The 24,575-nt window shown below is 61.7% G+C and overlaps 6 protein-coding genes across 15 annotated transcripts; 2 read left to right on the top strand and 4 right to left on the bottom strand.

The window, feature by feature from the left end:
• The first annotated feature begins 66 nt into the window (after positions 1 to 66).
• Positions 67 to 3,828, top strand: TAP2 (transporter 2, ATP binding cassette subfamily B member). The gene is made up of 10 exons (XM_052669938.1): positions 67 to 140; positions 381 to 1,080; positions 1,522 to 1,652; positions 1,722 to 1,927; positions 2,141 to 2,338; positions 2,413 to 2,541; positions 2,650 to 3,012; positions 3,080 to 3,239; positions 3,307 to 3,443; positions 3,520 to 3,828. Exons 2-10 carry the CDS (start codon positions 479 to 481, stop codon positions 3,697 to 3,699), a joined length of 2,106 nt encoding a protein of 701 aa, XP_052525898.1. The 5' UTR covers positions 67 to 140; positions 381 to 478; the 3' UTR covers positions 3,700 to 3,828.
• A 1,220-nt stretch (positions 3,829 to 5,048) lies between these two features.
• LOC128074272 (HLA class II histocompatibility antigen, DM beta chain-like) lies at positions 5,049 to 8,013 on the bottom strand. The gene is made up of 6 exons (XM_052669955.1): positions 7,900 to 8,013; positions 6,855 to 7,136; positions 5,789 to 6,073; positions 5,595 to 5,714; positions 5,252 to 5,287; positions 5,049 to 5,147 (listed from the first exon to the last, which is right to left on the bottom strand). The coding sequence occupies exons 1-6, from the start codon at positions 8,000 to 8,002 to the stop codon at positions 5,137 to 5,139; spliced, it is 837 nt and encodes a 278-aa protein (XP_052525915.1). The 5' UTR covers positions 8,003 to 8,013; the 3' UTR covers positions 5,049 to 5,136.
• Positions 8,014 to 8,200: 187 nt separating this feature from the next.
• LOC128074270 (HLA class II histocompatibility antigen, DM beta chain-like) lies at positions 8,201 to 10,672 on the bottom strand. Of its 7 annotated transcripts, none has more exons than XM_052669950.1 (5): positions 10,573 to 10,672; positions 9,839 to 10,120; positions 8,953 to 9,228; positions 8,542 to 8,881; positions 8,201 to 8,469 (listed from the first exon to the last, which is right to left on the bottom strand). In XM_052669950.1, exons 1-5 carry the CDS (start codon positions 10,655 to 10,657, stop codon positions 8,367 to 8,369), a joined length of 1,086 nt encoding a protein of 361 aa, XP_052525910.1. In that variant the 5' UTR covers positions 10,658 to 10,672; the 3' UTR covers positions 8,201 to 8,366. The 7 variants fall into 7 exon arrangements, 6 of the variants coding, with proteins under 6 accessions (XP_052525910.1, XP_052525911.1, XP_052525909.1 ...); XM_052669951.1 differs by having other exon boundaries at positions 8,201 to 8,668; positions 8,768 to 8,881; XR_008203147.1 differs by lacking the exon at positions 8,201 to 8,469 and having other exon boundaries at positions 8,556 to 8,668; positions 8,768 to 8,881; positions 8,963 to 9,228; positions 10,573 to 10,651.
• A 141-nt stretch (positions 10,673 to 10,813) lies between these two features.
• On the bottom strand, positions 10,814 to 13,235 carry LOC128074273 (class II histocompatibility antigen, M alpha chain-like). Its single transcript, XM_052669957.1, has 4 exons — positions 13,055 to 13,235; positions 12,128 to 12,394; positions 11,134 to 11,415; positions 10,814 to 11,042 (listed from the first exon to the last, which is right to left on the bottom strand). Exons 1-4 carry the CDS (start codon positions 13,125 to 13,127, stop codon positions 10,882 to 10,884), a joined length of 783 nt encoding a protein of 260 aa, XP_052525917.1. The 5' UTR covers positions 13,128 to 13,235; the 3' UTR covers positions 10,814 to 10,881.
• A 1,229-nt stretch (positions 13,236 to 14,464) lies between these two features.
• Positions 14,465 to 23,360, top strand: BRD2 (bromodomain containing 2). 4 transcript variants are annotated; one of them, XM_052669947.1, is made up of 12 exons: positions 14,465 to 14,481; positions 18,714 to 19,014; positions 19,848 to 19,985; positions 20,063 to 20,204; positions 20,286 to 20,494; positions 20,583 to 20,954; positions 21,037 to 21,165; positions 21,239 to 21,493; positions 21,572 to 21,771; positions 21,862 to 22,172; positions 22,267 to 22,389; positions 22,461 to 23,360. In XM_052669947.1, the coding sequence occupies exons 2-12, from the start codon at positions 18,742 to 18,744 to the stop codon at positions 22,589 to 22,591; spliced, it is 2,283 nt and encodes a 760-aa protein (XP_052525907.1). In that variant the 5' UTR covers positions 14,465 to 14,481; positions 18,714 to 18,741; the 3' UTR covers positions 22,592 to 23,360. The 4 variants fall into 4 exon arrangements, with proteins under 4 accessions (XP_052525907.1, XP_052525906.1, XP_052525905.1 ...); XM_052669946.1 differs by lacking the exon at positions 14,465 to 14,481 and adding an exon at positions 15,073 to 16,980 and having other exon boundaries at positions 21,611 to 21,771; XM_052669945.1 differs by lacking the exon at positions 14,465 to 14,481 and adding an exon at positions 15,074 to 16,980.
• Positions 23,361 to 23,849: 489 nt separating this feature from the next.
• On the bottom strand, positions 23,850 to 24,571 carry LOC128074262 (class II histocompatibility antigen, B-L beta chain-like; the record flags this gene model as incomplete). The annotated part of the gene is made up of 4 exons (XM_052669934.1): positions 23,850 to 24,000; positions 24,081 to 24,104; positions 24,184 to 24,294; positions 24,394 to 24,571. Coding segments are annotated over 4 exons (327 nt in total), but the record flags the coding sequence as incomplete, so codon positions are not given.
• Between the last annotated feature and the right edge of the window lie 4 nt (positions 24,572 to 24,575).

The raw sequence follows: 24,575 nt of genomic DNA, 5'->3' as shown, positions 1-24,575 counted from the left end.
AGCAGCGGCGCCGCTCATTGGTCGAAGCGGTGTTGCATCATCAGTTGCCAGGCAAGTCGGAACACTGCAGTTTGGAGAGGGGCGGGGAAATTGAAAATGAAAGTAACGGCGGAGCGGGGAGGGGATGGAGAGCGGCGGCGGTGAGGGGCCGGAGGGGGCTGGAGGGGGTTGGTAGGGGCTGATGGGGACTGGTGGGGACTGGTGGTTACTGGTGGGGACTGTCGAGGGGCTGGCGGGGAACTGGTGGGGACTGGAGGGGTTTGGTGGCCACTGGAGGGGGCTGGAGGGGTTCGGTGGCTGCTGGTGTGTGCTCCAGAAGGGTCCGTGGGGAGCCGGGCTGGAAGGGGGGGCCATTCTCAAAGCACTGCTGTGTGTTCCAGGTGCTGAGAGGAGCTGAGAACCCGCGTCAGGAGCACCCCGAAGAGCCCACCCGGTCCTGCTGTGCATCAGAGGCTCTGGGGGTCCCCACCCCGCAGCCATGGTGATGCGGCCCCACGTTCTGCGCCTGTCATGCACGCTGCTCCTGGCCGACCTGGCCCTCATGGTGGCCCTGGCCCACTTCTTCCCAGCACTGGCTCAGTTGGGCCGGGTGGGCTCCTGGCTGGAAGCCGGGCTGCGCCTACTGGTGCTGGGGGGGGCCGGGTGGCTGCTGGCCCCCAGGGGACCCCACGGGGCTGCGGTGCTGCTGAGTCTGGGCCCAGCCATCTTCCTGACCCTACGGGGCTACGTGGGGCTGCCTGGAGCCACCCCAGTGCTGCTGGCCACAGCCACGCCGTCCTGGCTGGTGCTGACCCATGGGACAGCCGTGGTGGCATTGCTCACCTGGAGCCTCCTGGTCCCCACTGTAGCTGTGGGAGTGAAGGAGGGAGAGGCCTGGGTGCCCCTGAGGCGGCTGCTGGCCCTTGCCTGGCCTGAGTGGCCCTTCCTCAGCTGCGCCTTCCTCTTCCTTGCCTTGGCTGCGCTGGGTGAGACCTCAGTGCCTTACTGCACTGGGAAAGCCCTGGATGTCCTCCGCCATGGGGACGGCCTCGCCGCCTTCACCGCTGCTGTCGGCTTCATGTGCCTGGCCTCTGCCAGCAGGTAGGGACCCCACATCCCTCCGCAAAATCTCATCCACCTCTGGTGGTCATCGGATGGGCTTGAGGGTCTCTTTCCATTCCTGGTGGTCATTTGATTGCTTTTGAGGTCTCCATTCACTCTTGGTGGTAATCTAAGAGCATCTGGGGTCTTCATCCCCAGATTTGGCCAACCCCTATTGATTGTGTAGTGAATTTAGGCACCTCTGTCCCTAGACCCACCAACTGCTCATTGTTGTCTGATGATTGTTGTCTGACCCTAAAAGGGTCTCCATTCCCAGACCCCTTCCAACCCTACTGGGTTTTGGGTTGACCACGCATTGACCTTTGGTTGTTGTTTGATGGGTTTGGGGCTCTTTGTTGACTCTTAGTGATTGTCTGAAGGGTTCTGGGCTCTCCACTGACCCCTGATGGGTTTTGAGTTCAACCCCCAATTCCTTCCCAGCTCGCTGTTTGCCGGCTGCCGTGGTGGGCTCTTCTCCTTCATCAGGTTTCGCTTTGTTTTGCGCACCCGTGACCAGCTCTTCTCCAGCCTGGTGTACCGGGACCTCGCCTTCTTCCAGAAGACCACAGCAGGTACAGACTGGGGGCATTTTTGTTCCTGTCCCCACGCCATACCCCAGCTCACCCCATTCAACCCCGCAGCTGAGTTGGTCTTCCGGCTGACCACCGACGTGACGCTGGCAAGCAACGTGTTGGCACTCAACATCAACGTCATGCTGAGGAACCTGGGGCAGGTGCTGGGGCTCTGTGCCTTCATGCTGGGGCTGTCCCCGCGCCTGACGATGCTGGCGCTGCTCGAAGTGCCACTTGCTGTTGCTGCACAGAAAGTCTACAACACCCGGCACCAGGTGATGGCAGGGGTTGGGATGGTGGGGATGGGGTGGCAGGGATGGAGACAACAGCAGTGGGATGGGAACAGTGGGAAGAGCAGGAGAGCAGGATGGGGACTGTGAGTCCAGCACAGCCAGGATGAGATGGCAGAAAACAGCAGGGCAGGAATGGAAGTGGAATGGTGAGGACTTGGCCATGCCATGCGTGCTGACACCCACTGTTCCCCCCAGCTGCTGCAGCGGGCCGTGCTGGATGCAGCAGCCGACGCTGGAGCGGCAGTGCAGGAGTCCATCTCTTCCATTGAGACAGTACGAGTCTTCAACGGCGAGGAGGAGGAGGAGCACCGCTACAGGCAGGCACTGGACAAGACCCTGCAGCTGCGGGACCAGCGGGACACAGAGAAGGCCATTTTTCTCCTCATCCGGCGGGTGAGGCTGGCATGAGGAGACATCTTGGTGTCCATGTGGGATGGGGACATCCCCTCTCAGCCCCATCCCTGCAGGTGCTGCAGTTGGCCGTGCAGGCTCTGGTGCTGTACTGTGGGCACCAGCAGCTCCGCGAGGGGACCCTCACTGCTGGCAGCCTCGTCGCCTTCATCCTCTACCAGACTAAAGCTGGCAGCTGTGTGCAGGTGAGGTCAGGCAGTGCGTCCTCTGCCACTGGATCCCCATGATTGTGGCCACATCCCTGTATCCCCACCGTGGGTGCTGTGCCTGGGGGTCACAGCTGTGCCATGCAGGCGCTGGCGTATTCCTATGGTGACCTTCTGAGCAACGCGGTGGCCGCCTGCAAGGTCTTCGATTACCTGGACCAGGAGCGAGCTGTGGGCACCGGTGGCACCTACGTGCCCACCAAGCTGCGGGGCCACATCACCTTCCATCGCGTGTCTTTCGCCTATCCCACTCGCCCCGAGCGCCTCGTACTGCAAGATGTCACCTTTGAGCTGCGCCCTGGTGAGGTGACAGCGTTGGCGGGGTTGAATGGCAGCGGGAAGAGCACCTGCGTGGCACTGCTGGAGAGATTCTATGAGCCTGGGGCTGGGGAGGTGCTGCTGGACGGGGTGCCGCTGCGGGACTATGAGCACCGCTACCTGCACCGCCAGGTGAGGGGCAGGGGGGAGTTGTGGCCACAGCAAGTGGTGCTGGGGCTCAGCATCTTCCTTGGGGCAGGTGGCACTGGTAGGGCAGGAACCCGTGCTTTTCTCCGGCTCCATTCGGGATAACATTGCCTATGGGATGGAGAACTGCGAGGAGGAGGACATCATAGCAGCTGCGAGGGCCGCAGGCGCTTTGGAATTCATCTCTGCCCTGGAGAAAGGCTTCAGCACCGGTGAGTGCAGGGAGCCGGGGGGGGGACCCGGTTGTCTGAGCACACTCATCCCCACCCCGTCCTGCAGATGTAGGGGAGAGAGGAGGGCAGCTGTCGGCAGGGCAGAAGCAGCGCATCGCCATCGCCCGCGCTTTGGTGCGGCGTCCCACCATCCTCATCCTTGACGAAGCCACCAGCGCTCTGGATGGGGACGGCGATGCGGCGGTGAGCACTGAGCAGCGTGCAGGGGGGAAGGTCCGGCCCTACAGTGCGTGCTGATGGGCAGCTGTGCGTCCTACAGCTGCAGCAGTGGGTGCGGAACGGGGGGGACCGGACGGTGCTGCTCATCACCCACCAACCACGGATGCTGGAGAAGGCTGACCGCGTTGTGGTGCTGGAGCACGGCACGGTGGCTGAGATGGGGACACCTGCTGAGCTGAGGACCCGCGGTGGACCCTACAGCCGGCTGCTACAGCGCTGACAACCATAGGGCAGCTGGAGTGGGATGCGATGGGACACGGGGAGCAGTGGCTGGCTCTGCTCCTGGCTGCAGGATGGGAAGTGTGGGGTGCTCTGGGATTTGTATGGAATAAAGTGGAGATGCTTTGTAGAGGAACGAGTTGGGATGTGGGGTGTGGGCAGCTCAGCCTCAGTGCATGGTTGGTTATGGAAGCCGAGTGTTTGCCTTCAAAATGTGGTTGGAGCAGCACTGTACACTATGGGGGGGAGGCACAGCTCAACCCAAAGGACAATTTCCAGCCATGTATCCGCATGAAAGCCATGAAAGCCTCGCACAAGGGAGTGCGAGGGTGAACGCAGGGGGAGGAGGGAGCAGCAGTGTGTGATGGAGTGGTGAGTAAAGAGTGTGGAGTGGGCAGAGGAGGGATGAGGGGAGGGGGTAAGTAATCAGCGTGGGGCCACATCTGTGCCCAGAGGAGCTGAACTGGGACTTGTCCCCCCTGACCCCCCCACGCCATCCCCAACCACGGCCCAGAGCAGCCTGCAGGCAGGCTGAGCACAGATCTGCAGGGCCACCTCCAGCTGGACGACATCTGGATCTCCTACACCAGGCCGGCGGTGTGACACAGAACTGGGAATAAAACTGCATGTTTCCACCTGGGTGAGTTGGGATCTCAGGGTGGGGAGTCCCAATGCTATAGGAAGTGCAGGGAGAGTGAGGGACTCCCAGACCCTCCCCTATGCCCCCCCATTGGTTCCTCTGCCTCCGTCCCGCCAATGGCGGACGTGAGCGTGCGTGACGTCACCGGGCGCCAGGCAGAATGCGCTCCCGTGGATTGGAAATCGAAAGCGAAAGCGCGGAGCGGGGCAGAGGACGGGAGCGGTGTGGGACCCCCCGGGCCCCCCCGACCACCGAGCGGGCAGCAGGGCTGTGTCCCAACGGGGCTGTGTCCCTGAGCAGGGGAGGGGGCCGAGGGCTTTAGGGGGGCAGGGGGCGGTGGGAAGGGAAGGAGCCGTCAGAGCACGGCTGGGGGGCTGCGATGAACCCCCTGGGTGTGGGGTGCATGGAGCGCTTCTTCCACCTCGGAGAGGTACAGAGGGCGGAGGAATCCTCTGGGATAACACTCCAACCGTGAGTCAATGGCTCAGTTCAATTTTGTCCCCTGCTTAATTAGGGCGACTCATGACCTATATCCAGGTCACTTATGGAGGCACTGAGCAGAACTGGCCCTGAAACACAGACCCCACAAGCACCCGGTCATCTCCCCATGCACGATGTCACTCATTGTCACCATCATGGACACGATGACCCCAAACAACCTCTCCCCGGTGACATCAACCCATCCCAATAAACTCGCAGAGACACCAACAGAGGCTGCAGAGTGTCTTTAATGTCAGCACCATGGCTCAGGGTTGGGGATGGGGACACACAGGGACAGTGGGTGACAGAAGGTGTCCATCAGATGCTGCCTGCGGGGACATGGGGTGAGAGAGGGGGTCACTATGGGGTGAGAGATGGGGTCACTCAGCCCTTATTGATGGCAATGGGACAGGGACAGGTTGGGGACACTCACCTGAAGGGTAGTTGTGACCGGGAAGTGGGGTGTAACCTAAAAGTGAGGGAATGGGAGGGATGAGTGGGGCTCTTGTCACACATGGTCACATCCCATAGAGACTCATATGACCCACAGAGAACACATAGAGATCCATAGGGACACATAGAGACCAGTAGAGACCTCACAGAGGCCAATAGAGAGACCCACAGAGGCCCCACAGCAACCCATAGGGATCAACAGAGACCCCACAGGGACCCGTAGAGAATAAAACATCCACAGCAACCCGCAGGGACCCATAGGAACCCCACAGAGACCCCTTAGAGGTCCATGGAGCCCCTCAGGATCCCTCCCAAGCACCCACCTGGGGCAGGGGGCTGGGCCCGCCAGCAGTAGACACCAGTGAGAAGCAAGCCGAGCCCCAGAACCATCGTGACAGTGGCCACAGCCACCATCAGAGTCACCTCTAGTGTCAGCCCCGGACCTGCGGGGACACAGCCAGCAGTGACACAGCAAGGACACCGCTGTCCCCGTGTCACCCTGTCGACCCCAACTCACGCCAGTCCTCCAGGAGGGGCTCTTCCAGGCTGGCGTGCTGCACTGAGCACGTGTAGGTGTCCCCCAGCCCCGGGGCCACTGAAAGGGCCGCCTGTGTCTGGTAGGTCCAGTTCCCATTGGGGATGGCGGACACGGGCGAGTGGTCTCCAGGCCCCACGATGTCCCCGTTGTGCAGCCAGATGATGGTCACCTCGGGGGGGTAGAAGCCCCACACGTGGCAGGTGAGGCGGATGGGCACGCTGGGGTTCCCTGTCTGTGCAGGGATGATGCGGACCTGGGGCTGGGCTGGAGCAGGGACAGGGACGGTGAGCAGCAGGGGTGGTGAGCAGCAGGAGGCGTGGATGGCCCCTGCCCCATTCTCTGCAATGCTTCCTCTGTGCAACGCCCCATGCAACTCACTGTGCAACTTCCCCATCTCACTGCCCTGTAGGATTCCCCGCGCAATGCTGTGTGCCACATCCCCACGGGACGTCCCCACGCTCTGTGCTTTGTCTGCTGCAATACCTCATGGGACGTCCTCTGCAACAGCCGGGAGATGCCTGGTGCATTCCTCTGTGCAATGTGCAATGCAGTGCGCTCTGCAAAACTACCCTACAGTGCGCCATGCAACATCCCCGTGCAGCAAACTCCATGCAACACGCCGAGCAATATTCTGTGCAATTTTTCCTTGCAGCATCCCCATGCTTGGGACCCTTAAGCAATGCCCCACGCAGAATGTTCAGCAAAGCCCCCATGCAATCCTCCATATACAACATTCCCATGCGTTATGCTTTGCAGCACCCCTGTGCAATCTTCCATATGTGCTTTGCAACACCCCTGTGCAATTCTCCGTGCAACTTTTCCATGCTACACCCCCCTGCTTGAGAACCCCAAGCAACACTCAACACACCACCCTCATGCAGTGCCCCATGCAATGTCTCCATGCAACAACATCCCCGTGCAACACCCCATGCATCATTGCTATGCATCATTGCTATACAACATCCTCATGCAACGTCCCCATGCAACGCCCCATGCAACACCACCTCCGTGCAACACCCCATGCAGCCCCATTTGCAATGCTCACTCCTCCGCAGCGCTGTCTGTGCCCAGAACCGTGCAGCCACTTTGCTGCACGCCCGTCTCCGCGCCTCTGCGCGCTGCACCCAGGTGCTGCCGTTGTTGAGGGCGCTGGCAATCCGTCCGGCCACGTTGTGCAGCAGCTTCCAATCGCAGGCGTTGAAGCGGCGGACGTCGGGGTCGTAGCACACCAGGGGGTTCTTGTTGAAGGCCACGGTGAGGTCGAAGCCCAGCAGAGAGCCGTTGGCTGCCAGCGGGCAGGAGCTGGCCATGTGCACCATGAAGGCACCTGAATTGAGGGGACAGTGGGGAGGTGGCAGTGCTGGCAGTGACCCCATCCCATTTGGAGCCCCCCAGAGGTCCCCATGGGGACACAACAGTGAGCTGAGCTCAACACTGGGATCCCATGAGATCCCTAAAGCCTTTGCTGGGAGTCCTAAGGGTTGAGACTCCCCGAAGTGGCCCCAATACCCCACAAAGCTGAGCTCCCCACAAAGTGCCCCCACCATCCCATAAGGCCGAGCATTCCCAAATCATCCCTAGCAACCCAAAAGGCTGAGGCCCCCCATCACCCCAAAATCGTCCCGTGAGTACCAAAGCCCTGAGATCCCCCAAATTGTCCCCAATATCCCTCAGAGCTGAGTCCCCCTCCAAACTGAGCACAACATCCCATAAAGTTGAGACCCTCCCCCCAAAAGGACGCCATTATCCCAAAAGGCTCAGCCCACCCTAAAGCCCTCCCTGGGGGTCCTGAGGGCTGAGACCACCCCAAAGTGGCCCCAATATCCCAAAAGCTGAGACTCCCACAAATCATCCCCAAAGTCTTAAAAGGCTGAGATCCCCAATGCCCCCCCCCCACGATGCCGTTAAGCAGAGCCCCCCCAAACCCCTACCATGATCCCATAGAGCAGAATCCCCCCAGAACCCCCCCAGAGTCCCTCCAAATCCCTCCCCACAAACCCATAAAGCAGAGATCCCCCACGCCCCCCCCACCAGAGTCGCATTAAGCAGAGCTCCCCCCCCCCCCAACCACCCCAACCCCCAACCCCCACCTGCCCCCCGCGTTCCCAGCAGCAGCCCCAGCAGCACCAACATCGCGGAGGGGGGAGCGGGAGGGGTTGGGGGGGCGGCCCCTCCCCTCCCTCCACCCCACATCGCCCCCTTTACGGATGTGGGGCGGGGGGGGGCACTGAGCAGCCAATCAGAAACGGCGTCGCGGTAGCGTCATCTGTTACCGGAGCAGAATGAAGCGGAGCCGACGCTTAGGGGACATAGACGTCTGGGAGCACTGGGAGCACTGGGAGCACTGGGAGCCCCACCCACACAACGTGGGAACGAGAATTAGAGCGAGGCTGGGGTTGCAGATGGTTTTATTGGGGGGTGAGAACCCCTCACCCCAAATTGGGGGTCCCCATGCTGGGACATGGGAGTTCCGGTCATTGAGGTCCCAAACTGGGGAACAGGACCAGGATGGGGACCACGACTGGGACTGGCATCGGGATGGGAACCTGGACCAGGGTCAGGGATAGGGACCAGGAGTAGAGCCAGGACCGGGACCAGGACTGGGATGGGGACCAGGACCGGGGTGGGGGTCAGAAGCAGAATGAGGACCAGGACCAGGACTGGGACCAGAACCAGAATGAGGACCAGGACCAGGATGGGGACCAGAACCAGAATGAGGACCAGGACCGGGATGGGGACCAGAACCAGAATGAGGACCAGGACCAGGATGGGGACCAGAACTTGGACGGGGATCATTTTGAGGACCAGGACTGGAATCAGAACCCGCATCAGGATGGGGACTGGAACCAGCATCAGGACCTGCCACACAGAAGATGATGAATGAGGAGGGACACCCCACGCTGGACAACAGAGCCTTGGTGTCACACACATCCCCAGCACTGTGTCCCCATCCGTCACCCTGTGGCCGCTGACAGAAGCTGAAAACCCCAGCGCTGAATGCCACCAACCCCAAGGTCAGCGCCATGGCCGCCACTGCCACCTGCGCCATCATTCCCGGAGACAAATTGGGACCTGTGGGAACAGCAGAATGAGCCATGGGGGACTGTGGGGGCCGGGTGCCACATCCCCGTCCCCAAACTCACTCCAGTCCACCTGCAGCGGCTGCTCCAGGCTGGAGTGCCACACTGAGCATGTGTAGGTGCTCCCTGCCGCAGTGCTGGCCCTCAGCGTTGTCTGTGTCCTGTAGGTCCAGTCGCCGTTGGGCAGCAGTTCGGTGTCATCCGAGGCCAACACGAGGCCGTTTTGCAGCCACTGGATGGTCACTGCGGGTGGGAAGAAGCCCCAGACGTGGCAGATGAGGCGGACGGTGTCGGGGTCGTTGGAGATGCGGATGGGGACGATGCGGACCTGGGGTGGTGCTGCAGCAAAGGGGGGACGGTCAGAGCTGGGGACCGTCCCCTCTGTCACCCTGCAGGGTGGTTGGTGGGACAGTCCATGCGATGTCCCCGTGCATCGTGCTGGTGCATCACCCTATGCCACATCCCCATGCAGCGTCCCGGCGCAATCTCCCGCTCAGTTTGTTTGCAATGTCCCCACGCAACGTCCCTTTGCGTTCCCTTTGGGTGTCCCCATGCGATGCCCCCTAGAACATCCCGTGCCATGTCCCCTTGTGACGCCCCTTTGCATTTCCCTGTGCAAAGTCCCTCTCAATTCCGCATGCAACGACCCCATGCTGCATTCTGTGCTTTCCCCATGCAAATTTCTCGTGTGCATCCCCTGCAATGCTCGGTGCAAAGTCCCCATGCAACGTCCCTTTGCAATCTCTCACTCCATTGCTTTGGAACGTCCCCAAGCAAAGTCCCATTCAACCCCCTGCATGATGTCCCCATGCAATTCCCTTTGCAACATCCCCGTGCAGCGCCCCCTGCAATGCCCAGCTGTGCATCACCCCGTTGCAACACCCCCATGCAACAACTCCTTGCAATGCCCCCCGTTTGCAACGCTCCACTTGCATGCAGCAGTGCTCACTCCTCCGCAGTGCAGTCTGTGCCCAGAACTGTGCAGCCAGCTCAGTGCACGCCTGTCTGCGCGCCTCTGCACGCTGCACCCACGTGGCATTATAATTTAGGATGAAGGCGACAAAAGTGGCAACGCCGTGTAGCAGCCCCCCGTCACAGGGGTAGAAGATGTGGGCGTCGGGGTCGTAGCACACCAGGGGGTTCTTGTTGAAGGCCACGGTGAGGTCGAAGCCCCCCAGGGAGCCGTTGGCTGTCAGCGGGCAGGAGCTGGCCACGTGCACCACGAAGGCGCCTGCGTTGGGGGCACGGGGTGGGCACAGCGCTGGGGCTGCACCCCAAAGTCCCGGCTGCACCCTAAAACCCCATGCTGCGCCCCAAAAACCTCATGTTGTACCCTGAAAGCTCATAGTGCACCCCAGAAATCCCACGTTGTACCCTAAAATCTCACACGGCGCCCCAAGAACCCCACATTGTGCACTATGAATACATGCAGCAGCCCATGCTGCACTCCAAAGCCCCACACTGTACCCTAAAACCCCATGTTGCACCCTAAAAACTCACACTGCTCCCCTAAACCCACGTTGCACCCCAAAAACCCCATTTTGCACCCAAAAAACTCATGCTGCACCCCCAAACCCCCCATGCTTCTCCCCAAACCCACACGTCGCACCCTGGAAAGCCCAGGCTGCACCCTAAAACCCCCCATGCTTCACCCCAAAAACCCCACGCTGCCCCACGTCCTACCTGCTGCCCCGCAGCTCAGCGCCAGCCCCATCGCCCCCAGCACCCCGAAACCCGTCGGCCCCATGGCGAGCACTGCAGCCTTCATCCCCCCCGTCCCCCCGCCGTCCCTCCTCCTCCTTCTCTTCCTCCCCACGTCACCCCATGGGCGGTGCAGTGGGATCAGACTTTGCTACCTGGGGACAACGCCCAACCCCGTTAATTACCACCCTTCCCGGTGCGGAGACAAACGAAGACACGGCGCTGAAACGAAGGGCTTTAATTACATCACTGCCACCGTTCCCAAGCCGAGGGAGCAACTCGTGGAGGATATCAATGAGTACGGGGTCGATGTCCCCGCTGTCCCCACATGCTGCGCCGGCGGGCAGAAAGCAGCAGCCCCAAACCCAGCAGTGCCAGCAGGACGCCCAGCGCCGTCACAGCGCCGCACACCGCCATGGCCAACGTGTCCGAAGGGATGGGGTCCTGCGGCACTGCGGGGACACAAAGCGTTGCTCCCTCTGCCCACACCCCAATCGGCCACCGCTGCGGGGACACAAAGCATCGCCCCACGTCCCCACTCACCCCAATAAGCCACCACAGAGATGTTGTCCCTCTCGCGGGTGACAACGCAGGAGTAGATGTCACCAGAGTGAGGCGTCACCGCCAGGTAGGAGAAGCGCATGAAGCTCAGGTCCTCCATGGGGATGTAGGTGAGCTGGGTGACGCCGTCGGTGACGGGGACGCCGTCCCGCTGCCAGCTGATGGTGATGGCCGGGGGGAAGATGTTGCCCACCATACAGACCAGGGTGTTGGGATAGCCCAGCTGCAGCGGCTGCTGCAGGAAGACGTCAGCCACCGGGATGCCTGCAGGGGGACACATCCATGGGGACACATCAATGGGGACGCATCACTGGGGACGCATGAATGGGGGATGCATCACTGGGGACAGCATCATACTGGGGAAACATCACTGGGGATGCACCACTGGGGATAGCATCAGCTGGGGGTACATCAGGGAAGTTGTACTGCTGGGGACACGTCACTGGGGACAGCATGGACTGGGGACACATCAGTGAGGACACATCACTGGGGACAGCATCGATTGGGACGTCCATTGGAGGCAGCATCAATGGGGACAGCATGACAGGGGCTAACATCAGTGGGGATGTCCACTGGGGATGCATCAGTGGGGATGGTATCAGTGGGGATAAATCAATGGGGACAGGATCAACCGGGGATGTCCACTGGGGATGCATCAACTGGGACAAGATCAGTGGGGACAGCATCAATTGGGGGTGTCCACTGGGAACACATCAGCAGGAATGAATGAATCAAGACAACTTCAACAAGGACTTCACCAGTTGGGGATGTCAACTGGGGACAGCATCACTGGGAACAGGATCAACTGGGGATGTCCACTGAGAACACATCAATGGGGACAGCGTCAGTAAGGATGGCCACGGGGGACGCATCAATGGGGCTGCATCAACTGGGGATGTCCACTGGGGTCAGCATCATAGGGAACCCATGGCTGGGGACCCGTCGGCAGGGCCATAGCGGGGACAGCAGCACCCACCCTTGGCTTCAGGCATTGGCAGCAGCTCAGTGGCGATCTTGGTGAGCCCGTCGTGTAGGTTGCGGCACAGCGTGGTGTCGTGCTCCAGCTCCTGGGGCTGCTCGGTGCCTGTGGGCCACGCGGGGCCATCGGGGAGCTGCGGCAGCCACTGCAAGCTGGGGACATCGAATGAGAAGAGCTGCTCCGAGTCGAAGGCTACCGACAGCCCCAGCGACGGCGTGTCCGGCTGGCAGAAGAGCACCTCGGACAGGGTGTGCAGCGATGGCTCTGTGGGCACAGACAGGGTGTGGGACACGGGGACAGCAGGCACACACGCACGCTGCGCACGGACACGTCTGCTGCAGGCACGCTCACTGCATGTGTACACACTGCATGCTGAGTGCAGCTCAACTCTTGCACGCTTATGCTTCCTCTTGCACCGATGCACCAACAATGCCTCGCACAACCTCTGCACTGATTAGCGTGTGCATCCTCCTGCTCACATACTCTGCACTAATGCACAAAGCACTCTATTCACAGCCCCTTGCACCGGTGCACGGCCACTCCTTGCATTAATGCACAGAGCCTCTTGCACAAATGCACGCCTGTTTGCACTCCTCCCTTGCACTAAAGCACAACGCATTCCTTGCACAGTCTCTTGAACCAGTAGTGCACGGCACCCCTTTCACTCCACTTCTCACACTCAACCCCTAATGCACTAACCACACCATGCACAGCCCCCTGCATGCGCGCAAGCACCCTCCTGCTCATCCTCCCCTTGCATCAATGCGCAAACACCCCTTGCACAACTCCTTGCACCAGTGCATGCCCACCCTGTAACCCAGAGCACGATCCACTCCTTGCACAGCCCCTTGCGCTCCCCATACACGCATCTTGGACACCCCTGGCACTACCCCATGCCCACCCCATGCCCCCACTTCTCCCTACCGGCTCTGACGCTCCCAAGGGCCGCCCCCAGCAGAGCTGCCACGAGCGCCCCGCGCCCGCTCGCAGCCCCCATCCCTCAGCTACCGGCAATCACTTTCAGCCAATGGCCGTGCCTCGCGGCTCTACGCGTCAGTGGTTGCCAGGCAGAACAAGCCCGCAGGACACCCGTCCGCGTCATCGGTTGCTAGGCAGAACAGATCCGCAGGGAACACCGGCGCTGTGACAGGCGGCGATTGTGCGGCTCAACCAATGGCTGCGCTCCGCAATTACCTTGCGTCACTTGTTGCCAGGTAGAAGAAACTAGCGGGGAGTCCCGACGCTGTAATAGGCGCTAAACCACCCGCGAGCAATTAGTAAGTATCGCTAATTAATGAAGGAGGGGACAAGTGGGCTGCGTAGATCGCCGGGTGCCTCATCACAGTGCGGATGTTGCTTTTGCGATGGATTTTGAGAGAAAAGCCTGAGGTTTGATGGTAAAAACGTGTTTTATGTGTAAAACTACATATTTGGGGGATAAAAGAGTGGGATATGGAGGGTAAAAGTTGGGGTTTGGAGCCGAGGGGGCATCTTCGGGGCGTGCACTACACTCCCTGCAGCAGTGGCTGCTCGCACTGCAATGCACCGCACTGCAATGCGCACTCCGAGCTGGAAGCGCTGCACCGCAGTCAGGTCTGCACAGCCCTGCGGGCGAGATCGGCCCTCTGCAATGCCGGCAGCTGCACCCCTGCAATGCCGTACGCATCCTGCGCGCATCCTTGCAATGCCAGGCACTGCTACAGGCGCACACTCACGATCCTAAGCACCGCCGTTGATGCACCCCCGCAATGCCATGCATCCCCACACATGCACGCATGCGATGCCAGGCACACCCATAGGTGCGCCCTTGCAGTGCTGTGCACTCCCATAGATACACCCTTGCAATGCCATTCACCTCCACAGCTGCACCCTTTGCAATGACATACGCGTCCAGAGGTGCACCTTGCAACGCCAGGCACTCCCGTAGGCGCACCCTTGAAATACCACCCTACAGATGCACACTTACAACGCCGTGAATCTTCATGGCTGCAACCTTGCAACGCCATGCAACCCCACCGCAGCACCCCAGCAGCACTGCGCACCCCCACAGCTCCACCCCTCCCTCCTCCCTCACATGCCCCCTGCACTGCGCATGCGCCCCATCACCCCCCTTGGAGCGGCGATAGGACCCCGCAGAGTCGCCCGGACTCCATGAATGGGGCCGTCGGAGTGGCGCGGGGGTATCACGTGACGGCGGGCGGCCAATCGCGGCGCAGCTGACGTAGCGCGTGGCTCCTTTTTCTGCCCTGGGATGTTTTTTTTGATTTTTTGCCCCAAAAACGGGGCTTTAAGGGGGCGACGAGAGGATGATATCGGGTCGGGGGCCGTGGCCCTCCGTGGGAGCGGCTCAGGTGAGTGAGGATGGGGCAACTTCGCCCTTTTTTTATGATTTTATTTTATTTTTTTAACCAAAAAGACCCAATCGGGGGGGGGGAGGACACGTGAGCACGAGCTGTCCATCAAATCTGGTTCCGCCCGCCCGCCATAGAAGAAACCAATGGGGGGCGAAGACGGCGGGCAGACGACCAATGGGCGGCGCCGCTTTGTGCGCGGCGCTTTTGGGGCGAAAAGCGCCATGTTTGGGTGTTCGCGCGGGGGCGGCGGCGGGGAGGGCCCGCGGGGATCCAAAGTGCTGTGTCACGGGGCGGGGGGGGGGCGGCACCGCGGAGCGCCGTGGGGGGACCCCAAAGCCCTGTTGGGGTCCGGAATGGCTGCGGGGGGGTCTTTGAGAGCCTTTGGCGTGTGGGGCCGGAGGGGTTCGGGGTGGGGAGGAAACGGGGGGTCTGTGGGTTACGCGAGTTGGGGGGGGGTCCTGGGGCAGCCTGAGGTTGCGCGGGGGGTTGCATTGAGCACAATCAGATTTGTCTTGGGGCGTTGGGGTATCCGTGGGGTATCCAGGAGTGGGTTTGGGGGGGGGGCTGGGGGGTGGCACTGAGCAACCCCGGATGGGAGTGGGGGCTTTGGAGAGGCAGTGGGGCACCCCGGAATTGGCTCCGGGGTGGCACTGAGTTTCTCAGAATTGGCGTGGGGTGATCGTGAGGACCCCGAGGTCAGCGTGGGGCGGCTGTGGGGTGGCACTGAGCACCCTGAGATCGGCGTGGGGTGGCCTTGAGGACCCCAGGATTGCTGCGTGGAAGCTCTGAGCGCCTCGAAATTGCTGTGGGGTGGCACCGAGTCCCCAGGATTGCCACGGGGGGAGGCAGCGGAGACCTCCGTGCTCTGGGGTGGCCTTGAGAAACTAAAGATTACTACAGAGGGGCTCTGGAACGTCTCAGGATCGTTCTGGAGTGGTTCTGAGGGACCGTAGAACCGGTGTGCGTGTTGGCGGGGGGAGGGAAGGGTTGAGACCTCCAGCGTTGGTGTGGAGCGGCCTTGAGGGATCCAGAATTGGTTTGAGGGGGGAAGGCTTTGAGGGTCCCAGTTGTTGTGGGGTGGTATTGAGACCCCCCGAATTGCTGTGGAGTCGCTTTGGAGTAGCTGTGAGCCCCCCAGGATTGTCGTGGGGAGGAGGGGCACGGAGCACCTCAGAACAGCCATGGGGTGGCCCCGACCCCCCCCCGAATCGTTGTGGGAGCGGGGCAGGGGATGGTCTGAGGGCCCAGGGCCACCGCAGGGTGGCACTGAACCCCCCAGGACAGCGCTGAGGTTCGCGATTACCTCAGGACCCCTCAGGATCCCCGGGGCCCGGCTCACCGCCTCACCACAATTCAGCCCACGGCTCGCGGACCGCTGTAGCTCCGCTGTAGCTCCGCTGCCCGATGGCCGCTGGCGGCCGGGGGAGCCCCACCGAGCCCCGTAGGGACAGATTGGGGTCCGCTGAGCCCCCTGAAGAGCCTTTGGGCGGAGGGTCCGAGCCCCCGGGACGCTCGCGCCCGTTGGCCGCCGCCACACAAAATGGCGCCACCCGCCTCAGCCCTCCCCCTCCCTCTGCACCTTCGCGCGCGACAACAACAGCCAACAGCGCCGCCCTCACGTGATCCCCGGTGGCCAATCGCCGCGCCGGGAATGGCAGCGCCGACCAATGACAACCATAGTGCCGGGCGGAAGGGCGGGGGGGAGCGGCGCGGGTGAGTGGCGTGTGCGGCGGCCAAGAGGAGCGCTGCGCTCTGAGCACTGCCGCCCAATGAGGCAGCAGCGGGGCGGGTGCAAGCGGGTGGCTGACGTCAGCGCGCCCGCCCACCAATCAGCATCCAGGTGGTGTCTATATAAGGGCGGCCGGGGGCAGGCCGAGCGGCGCCATTTCGTGGGGACGAAGGGACGGTGCGGGTCGGGCTCGGCGCGCGCTGGGGGGCGGCCCCAATCCGCCTCCATCCTCCACCGGGCGGGCCCAGCCCCCGCCTTCGCGCTCCCGGACGGCTCCACCGGACCCTCCCCGGCCTCCGTAGCGACCCCTGCCTGCGGCCGCCGGCACCGATCTCTCTTCGGGGCCTACGAGCCAAGATGGAGCCCTCCCGCTGAACCATCCGCCTCCATCCGCCCTCCGCCCGCCTTCCATCCGCCTCACGCCTCCCTTCTGAGGATCCATCCGGCTCCCAGCGGCATTCCTAATCCTATATCGGCGGCGTCGCGGCGGGTTCCGAGCGCAGCGGAGAGCAGGAAGGTCCCCCCTCTCCATCCAGGCCCCGCCGCCATTTTCTCCGCTGATGTGAGGGCGCGCGGCGGGGCCCGGCCGGAGCCGCCGCCTCATGCCCGGCCGAGGGCCGCTGCCTTAACGGGCGCTGCTCGGTGGGCAAAGTGGGGGGGACGTCGGAGGAGGCGGCGGCGGGAGGAGGAGGTGGAGGAGGAAGGCCGGGAGCCAGGGCCGGGCACGCAGCCGCCGGCATGCTGCAGAATGTGAATCCCCAGAGCAAGTAGGTGATGGGGGGCAGGAATGGGGGCCGGGGGGGTTGGCGATCCGTGGACGGGGATCGCAGGGCTGTGGGGATGGCGGTGTGGGGCTGCCGTGTCCCAGTGTTCCACGTGGGGCCGATTGCATCTCGTTTTCCTGCCGGTTGTCCTCGTTTATGTGCTCCTCAGTCCTGTGGATCGATTGCTTGGGGACGGGGACGTGGCAGCTCCGCAGTCCCCATGGATCCTGACGGGGACCTGGATCTTACAGGGCTTTCACTGTTTATCTGCTCTCTGTCCCCATCGATTCTTTGGGGTCAGGGACACAGGCTCTCAGCCCTATGGGGAATCCGTCAGCCTCTCTGTCTCCATAGATCTGACAGAGGCATGGGGACCTGAATCCTAAGGGGAGATGAGGCTGATGTATCCAAAATCTCTGTACCTGATATCAGTTGTATCCCACTGAGATGCTGCTTCTCCCTATTTATTCATTCCTTGTACCTGTGGGTCCTTTGGGGACTGGGACGTGGTGACCTGGCGCCCTTTAGGGACCCACTGTTCCTTTCCATTCACCCACCAAGCTGCTTTTAGGGCTGTGGATCCTACAGAGGACCTGGTAGGCTGCTGTCCCCATGGATCCTAGCAGGGACACGGGGAGGTGCATAGTATAGTCATCCCCATAGATCTTCTGGGGACAGGGATATGAAGCCCTGGGTCCTACAGTGCATCCGACAGTGCTGTCCCCATGGATTCTTTGAGGACAGGGACATGGGACCCAGTTCCTAAATCCCCATTTATCCATTCCCCATCCCCGTGGATCCTTTGGGGTCAGGGATATAGGCACACAACGGCTCCCTGCCGCTGCCCCTTCATTGCCTGCGGATTGGGGTGCAGTGTGGACCTCCACCAGAGATACAGGGCTTTTGTGTCGCAAAGCTCTGAATTTGGGGTCACTGAATCCCATTTTTCTGCTGCTTGTTCCCGCTTATCCACCTCCCATTCTTGTGGATCCTTCAGGGATGTGGGGACCTGGCAGCCCTGCAGTCCATACGGATTCTGTCAGGGACACAGGGGCACAGGTCCTACAGGAGCCTGGCAGCCCTGCTTTTCCCATGGATCCTGTGTGGGCAAGCCCCATTTATCCACTCCTCGACCCCTGGTCCTTGGGGTCAGCATCACAAGGGCCTGGCAGCCTTTAGGGCCTTGCTGATTGAGCTGCTTTCAGGGGCACTGTCCCCACACTGAGGGGTCTCACCCTGTCCTCCCGCCCTACTGCACCGCTGATGGGGCCGCTGTGTCCTTGTGTCACCTTCCTTCCTTGTCATTCCCACCGCGTCCTTGGCGGGATGGGGGACACCCTGGGAGCTGTCTGAGAAAGCAGCCCCAGTACTCGACATTCCCTGTATTTTCCTAGTGATAAATTCTCCTCGTGCTGCAGATATCCCGCATCTCCCAGCTGCTTAAATCATTTTCCCACTTAAATTCTGTGCCCATTACCAAACAACTGGTGTCCACTGTTGTGTTTCCAGTTTAGGGTCTGAGTGGGTGCTGCCTTGTCACGCTGTAGCGCAGGCTGTCATACCCCGGGGTGGTGAAACTGCTGGGCACCGAGGTCACCCCCCTGCACCGCCTCTTTGTTTGCTGCCACCTTCTTCTTTTTGATTATTTTTTTGCTGTTTTTTGAGCCGTTTTGGTGCGCCTTGGCGGTGGAACGCTGGCCCCGTCCCCGCTCATGATGTCTTTTGCTCCCTTGCAGGATTCTGGGGGAGGGAAATGCCGGGCTTATGGGTTTGGCAACGGAATCGACCCCGGGCAAACGCATCCGCAAACCCTCGCTGCTTTACGAGGGCTTCGAGAGCCCCACCATGGCCTCGGTGCCGGCCCTGCAGACCCCCCAGGCAAACCCCCCTCCGCCAGAGGTCTCGAACCCCAAAAAGCCCGGCCGGGTCACCAACCAGCTGCAGTACCTGCACAAAGTGGTGATGAAAGCCCTGTGGAAGCACCAGTTCGCTTGGCCTTTCCGTCAGCCTGTCGACGCCGTCAAGCTGGGTCTGCCGGTAACGTGCCCCCTCCTGCGGGTCCCCCAGCATGGCTGTGTGTCCCCACATTTGTCCCCCGGGTGCTGAGGGCCACCCCGAGCCGCGGTCCCCAGCCTGAGAGTGCCACAGGGACGGCGTTGTCCCCTCTATGGGCTCCACCACAGAGATGCAGCTGCAGGTGCCTGGGCTGTGCTGGCCTCGCCCTCTCTTAGAGGCGTAACCCCAACCCCACGGGCTCTGAAGCCCCCCAGTAGGTGACCTGTTGTCCTCAGAGCTGCCGTCCCCTCCCAGTGCCACCGCACGGGTATGGCTGAGGAGACGCAGCTGCTCTAGAGGGAACCCGGACGTTTCCTCACCTAATCTCTTGTGCCCTGAATGCGTTTTGCAGATTCCCATCCATGAATTTGTAGAAGACATCTTGTGACCCCAATATTAAACGCCAGCCCCCCGTGCACCTGTGGCGCCCAAGGATTTAAAGCCCAGAGGTAAATTCCACATAGGTTTGCTCTTACTTTAGCGTTAGCGGCCCCATTTGCACCTCATGCTGCGGACAGCGGTGTTTTGGCTGTCCCCATAGCGTAGGCGCCCCACAAGAGCACCTGAAGGTCCCTTCAGAGCAGCACGGTGGCACTCTCGGGCGGGGACCAGACCCGGAGGTGTTTTTCCATCCCTTTGCACCCCTTTGCCCTGCTTTTGGTGCGTGGTGCGAGAGCGGATCTGTGTGCGTGTCAGCCTCCGGATGCTTTGGGGGATGTTGAGCTCCTAAAAACCCCCGACAACCGCTTCTGGGGCCGGGAGGGGTGCGGTGCGATCACCTCCGTGGCGCTGACTGTCCTCCATCCGCTGTGCAGGATTACCACAAGATCATCAAGCAGCCCATGGACATGGGGACGATCAAGCGGCGCTTGGAGAACAACTACTACTGGGGGGCAGCTGAGTGCATGCAGGACTTCAACACCATGTTCACCAACTGCTACATCTACAATAAGGTGAGGGCTGTGGCGTGGATTCTTTGGGGTCTGCGGTGCCACCTCTGCATCCCGTGACGTTCCGCTTGTCCCCGTAGCCCACAGATGACATCGTGCTGATGGCCCAAACCCTGGAGAAGATCTTCCTGCAGAAGGTGGCCCAGATGCCACCAGAGGAGCAGGAGATCGTGGTCCCGGTGGCCAAGAACAGCCACAAGAAGGGAGCGTCGCGGGCGGCAGGTACCTGGGGCTCTTTGGGTTGCGCTTCAGGTGGAGCACTGGAGGTACTTGGCTGCTAACGGCGGTTCTGCCTGTCTGCAGCGCTCCTCGCAGGCCTCACAGCTGCTCAGCAAGTGCCGGCTGTGTCCTCTGTGTCCCACACCGCTGTGTACACCCCGAGCCCCGACATCGCCACCACCATCGTCAACATTCCCCACCCGTCCGTCATCTCCGCTCCGCTCCTCAAATCGCTGCACTCCGCTGCCCCGGCCGTGCTGGCTGCGCCTGCGCCCACCCAACCCGTGGCCAAGGTGGGAGATGGGAGCTCTGTGCTGGCGGGAGGAGGCTCCGTGGGCAGCGCCGGGCCTCGCGCTCATCAGCCTTTCTGTGTTTTGGTAGAAAAAGGGCGTCAAGCGGAAAGCAGACACCACCACCCCCACCACCACCGCCATCATCGCCACCAGCGGCGAATCCTCCCCGTCGGCCACGCTGCTGGAGGCCAAGGCGGCCAAAATCCCCGCGCGGCGCGAGAGCGGCCGCCCCATCAAACCCCCCAAGAAAGACTTGCCGGATTCCCAGCAGCACCAGACCTCCAAAAAGGGCAAATTGTCGGAGCAGCTCAAATACTGCAATGGCATCCTGAAGGAGCTGCTCTCCAAGAAGCACGCCGCCTACGCGTGGCCCTTCTACAAACCGGTCGACGCCTCGGCGCTGGGGCTGCACGATTACCACGAGATCATCAAGCACCCCATGGACCTCAGCACCATCAAGGTTCGCTCGGGGACCCCGCGGGTGTTGGCACGGCCTCGTGGGGGTGGCTTTGAGGTCTGCTCACCCCCTTCCCTCCCCGCAGCGGAAGATGGAGAACCGGGACTACCACGACGCGCAGGAGTTTGCCGCCGACGTCCGGTTAATGTTCTCCAACTGCTACAAATACAACCCGCCCGACCACGACGTGGTGGCCATGGCCCGCAAACTGCAGGTGGGTGGGGTCGCCCAGCAGCCCCAGGAGCCCCCAGCCCACCCGGCTCACCCCTCTGTGTCCTCTCTCTCAGGACGTCTTTGAGTTCAGCTACGCCAAGATGCCCGACGAGCCGCAGGACGCCAGCCCGCCCTCAGTGTCCGCCCCGCTGCTCGGAGCCCTGTCCAAATCCTCCTCCGAGGAATCCTCCAGCGATGAGGACGATGAAGATGAAGACGATGAGGATGATGATGAGGACGAGAGCAGCAGCGAGAGCTCGTCGGAGAGCGAGGAGAGCTCGGACTCAGAGGAGGAACGCGCCAACCGCCTGGCGGAGCTGCAGGAGCAGGTGAGGACCGGAGCCGGGCCGGTGCTGCTGCCTGTGCCCGCTCCCCATGCCCGCCTCACCCCCTGTCTCCCCCCACAGCTGCGGGCCGTGCACGAGCAGCTGGCTGCCCTCTCACAGGGCCCCGTTTCCAAACCCAAAAAGAAGCGGGAGAAAAAGAAAAAGAAGAAATCGGAGAAGCACAAAGGGAGAGGAGGAGACGAGGAGAGCCGGGCGCGTCAGGCGCAGCTCCGCAAAGCCAAGAAGGGCGGCGGCGGGGGGAGCGGCGGGGGCGGCTCCAAGTGAGTGCAGGCTGCTTTTTGGGGGACAGTGGTCAAGCTGTGGGGTGACTCCTGAGGTTCATCTTCCTGATGGTGCTTTGCTTCCTGCAGGAACTCAAAGAAAGCAGCAAAAGCGGCGCTGCCGCCTCCACCCGCCCTCTATGATTCAGAGGAGGAAGAGGAGAGCAAACCGATGACGTACGATGAGAAGAGGCAGCTGAGTCTGGACATCAACAAACTGCCCGGGGAGAAGCTGGGCCGCGTGGTGCACATCATCCAGTCCCGGGAGCCCTCCCTGCGCGATTCCAACCCCGAGGAGATCGAGATCGACTTCGAGACCCTCAAACCCTCCACGCTGCGCGAGCTGGAGCGCTACGTGCTGTCCTGCCTGCGGAAGAAACCCCGCAAACCCTACAGTGAGAGTGAGTGGGGGGCTGCGTTCAGGAGGGGACGGCCCTGAGGGGAGGCCCTGGGGGGGAGGCGGGGCGGCGTGGGGCTGAACCCAACCTCTCACAGCCATGAAGAAGCCGGTGGGGAAGACGAAAGAGGAACTGGCACTGGAGAAGAAGCGAGAGCTGGAGAAACGGCTGCAGGACGTCAGCGGGCAGCTCAACTCCGCCAAGAAACCCCCAAAAAAGGGTGAGCGTGGGCTCCAGGGTGGGATTGGGGTGCGATCCACCGTGGTGCTGAGCACTTCTGTCCCATTGCAGCCAACGAGAAGCCCGAGTCGGCGCAGCAGGTGGCCGTTTCGCGGCTCAGCGCCTCCAGCTCCAGCTCCGACTCCAGCAGCTCCAGCTCCAGCTCCTCGTCCTCGGACACCAGCGACTCGGATTCGGGTTAAACCCCACAGCACTGCGTGGGGCGACGTCCCAAGCGGCTCTGCAGGACCGGGCTGGCGTGGAGCGGACTGGGAGCCCCCCAGCAGCCCAGGGGACGCCCCATGGACTCCGCTGGGGGTCCCGGTGTGACCGGAGGCCCCTGCGCACCCCCAGGGCAGTGTGGGGCTGTGGGGTCGGACAAGGGGGGGTCAGCAGTGCCCCCCAGCAGGTTTTACTGTTTGTTGTGTTAGGGTTGGCTTTTCTTTTTTTTTTTTTTTTTTTTTTTTTTTTTTCTTCTTTCTCCTGACTTCTGGGATTTTTTCCAAAACAAAGGGGGGGGGAGAAAAAAGGTTTGGGGTTTTTAAGAAAAATTAAAAAAAAAAAAAAAGAGAAAAAATTTAAAAAAAAAATTAAAAAAAAAAAAAAAAAAAAAAGCATTTAAAGAAGGAAAACCACACCGTGAGGGGCTCTGCACCCCACCCCGTTGTATCTGGAGGTTTTAATTTATTGGAGCTGCCCGGCCCCTGTACATAAATCCCCCCGGCACGCAGCGCCGCATGTTCCCACTGGGGGAGGGAGGGCCACCCCTTTTTTACGTTGACTGTATAATTTTTTTCTACTCGTTTTGGGTTTTTCCCCCCCCCCCCCCCCCCCCCTTTTTTTTTTTTTCCCCCCCTTCTTTCACCCTCCTGCCCCACTGTTAGACCCTTAGAGCCGTGTTTTCATCTTACTGTATGTTTCCAACCTTTCGATTCTTTAACATGTAAATAAAGAAAATATTATTCGAGTTGAGCCGGGCTGTGTCTGCGTGTCCTCTGCCGGGTGACAGATGACGAGGTGACAAATGGTGCTGTGTGGGCTGTCACCACCCCGTTCTTGTAGGGACAGAGCCAGGGCCCCGTGTCTGCGTCCCCTCACCACTGGTGCTGGCTTTGGGTTATCATAGGGGTGGGCCGGGTGGTCAATAGGGAGAGATGAGGGAGGGGACGTGAGGGGTTTGGGGGAACATGGGGTGACCACTGAGGGACCCCAGAGGAAACACGGGGTGACAGAAAGGTGATGTGTGTGACCGTGGAGTCTCAATGAGGGCCGTTGGGTGGCCGTGAGCTCCCCATGGGGGGAAATGACCACCAAGGTTGAGTCCAACCCGACCCCAGGCCCACCACTCCGTGCCCCGCGGGGCCCATAGGGCGCTGTGTTCGCTTCCCCACGAAGCTTTCACTTCCCTCCCCCCCCGCGGAACGGAAAGTCCCCAACGGTTCACGGGCAGCGAACAGCAGCGACAAAGTCAGCGCGTTTATTAGGATGGGGACAAAACGTGCATCGTGGTGACGGGACGCGGGGGCAGCCCGAGGGAGAGCCGAGGCGACGGCAGGAGATGCGGGGGGTGCGGATGGAGCGGCTCGGCGGGGCAGCAGCTAATTCAGCATCCCTGCGGGGAGACACGGGCAGAGCTGAGCCCCGCGCCGGGCTCGGGAACGGGAAGGGGAACGGGACGGGGCGGGACGTTACCTGGAGCGGCGGCGACGGGGCGCCCTGAAACACAGCGAGACGACGTCAGCGCGCCCGCAGACCCTCCACCCCTCCCCAGCGCAGCCCCGCTCCCAGCGCTCACCTTTCTGACCGCGCAGGAACACGACGAGCCCCAGCGCCAGGAAGACGAGTCCCAGCACGAAGCCCCCCACGCCCGTCAGCAGCTTGCTCCTGCCCGCGTCCGACGGCGGCTCTGCGGGGACCAAGGTGGGGGCTCAGCGCCGGGGGCCGCGCTCCCGCTCCCGCTCCCGCTCCCGCTCCCCCCGCGGCGGGCCGGGGCCCGGGGCCTTACCCCAAGGCTGGCTGACGGGCTGCCGCAGGCTGCCGTGCTCCACCCGGCACACGTAGCTGTCCCCGCGCCGCGGGACGGTCTCCAGCACCACCAGCACCTGGTACGTCCAGTCCCCGTTCTGCATCACGTCCGTGGACACCACGCGCTCCGTCTCCTCGCGCCCGTTCACGAGCCACTTCACC

The sequence above is a fragment of the Tympanuchus pallidicinctus genome, unplaced genomic scaffold (assembly GCF_026119805.1).
Source record: "Tympanuchus pallidicinctus isolate F22 unplaced genomic scaffold, pur_lepc_1.0 scaffold88, whole genome shotgun sequence".
Lineage (NCBI taxonomy): Eukaryota > Metazoa > Chordata > Aves > Galliformes > Phasianidae > Tympanuchus > Tympanuchus pallidicinctus.
Note: the sequence above shows the minus strand (reverse complement) of the source record. Positions and strands in the feature narration are given on the sequence as shown.

Coding starts and splice junctions, on each gene's coding strand:
- BRD2 (XM_052669945.1), top strand. CDS start 16,952: ATGCTGCAGAATGTGAATCCCCAGAGCAA. Junction 19,015..19,847: donor CCGTCAAGCTGGGTCTGCCG/GTAACGTGCCCC, acceptor TCCGCTGTGCAG/GATTACCACAAGATCATCAA. Junction 21,166..21,238: donor CCATGGCCCGCAAACTGCAG/GTGGGTGGGGTC, acceptor CCTCTCTCTCAG/GACGTCTTTGAGTTCAGCTA.
- LOC128074270 (XM_052669949.1), bottom strand. CDS start 10,657: ATGAAGGCTGCAGTGCTCGCCATGGGGCCGACGGGTTTCGGGGTGCTG. Junction 10,121..10,572: donor GCTGAGCTGCGGGGCAGCAG/GTAGGACGTGGG, acceptor CCCCCAACGCAG/GCGCCTTCGTGGTGCACGTG. Junction 9,229..9,838: donor ACAGACTGCACTGCGGAGGA/GTGAGCACTGCT, acceptor CCTTTGCTGCAG/CACCACCCCAGGTCCGCATC.
- TAP2 (XM_052669938.1), top strand. CDS start 479: ATGGTGATGCGGCCCCACGTTCTGCGCCTGTCATGCACGCTGCTCCTG. Junction 1,928..2,140: donor TCTACAACACCCGGCACCAG/GTGATGGCAGGG, acceptor TGTTCCCCCCAG/CTGCTGCAGCGGGCCGTGCT. Junction 3,013..3,079: donor ACCGCTACCTGCACCGCCAG/GTGAGGGGCAGG, acceptor TCCTTGGGGCAG/GTGGCACTGGTAGGGCAGGA.
- LOC128074273 (XM_052669957.1), bottom strand. CDS start 13,127: ATGGGGGCTGCGAGCGGGCGCGGGGCGCTCGTGGCAGCTCTGCTGGGG. Junction 11,416..12,127: donor GCCAATGCCTGAAGCCAAGG/GTGGGTGCTGCT, acceptor GTCCCCCTGCAG/GCATCCCGGTGGCTGACGTC. Junction 11,043..11,133: donor CTCTGTGGTGGCTTATTGGG/GTGAGTGGGGAC, acceptor GTGTCCCCGCAG/TGCCGCAGGACCCCATCCCT.
- LOC128074272 (XM_052669955.1), bottom strand. CDS start 8,002: ATGTGGGGTGGAGGGAGGGGAGGGGCCGCCCCCCCAACCCCTCCCGCT. Junction 7,137..7,899: donor GCTGGGAACGCGGGGGGCAG/GTGGGGGTTGGG, acceptor CCCTCAATTCAG/GTGCCTTCATGGTGCACATG. Junction 5,288..5,594: donor GGCCCAGCCCCCTGCCCCAG/GTGGGTGCTTGG, acceptor CCTCACTTTTAG/GTTACACCCCACTTCCCGGT.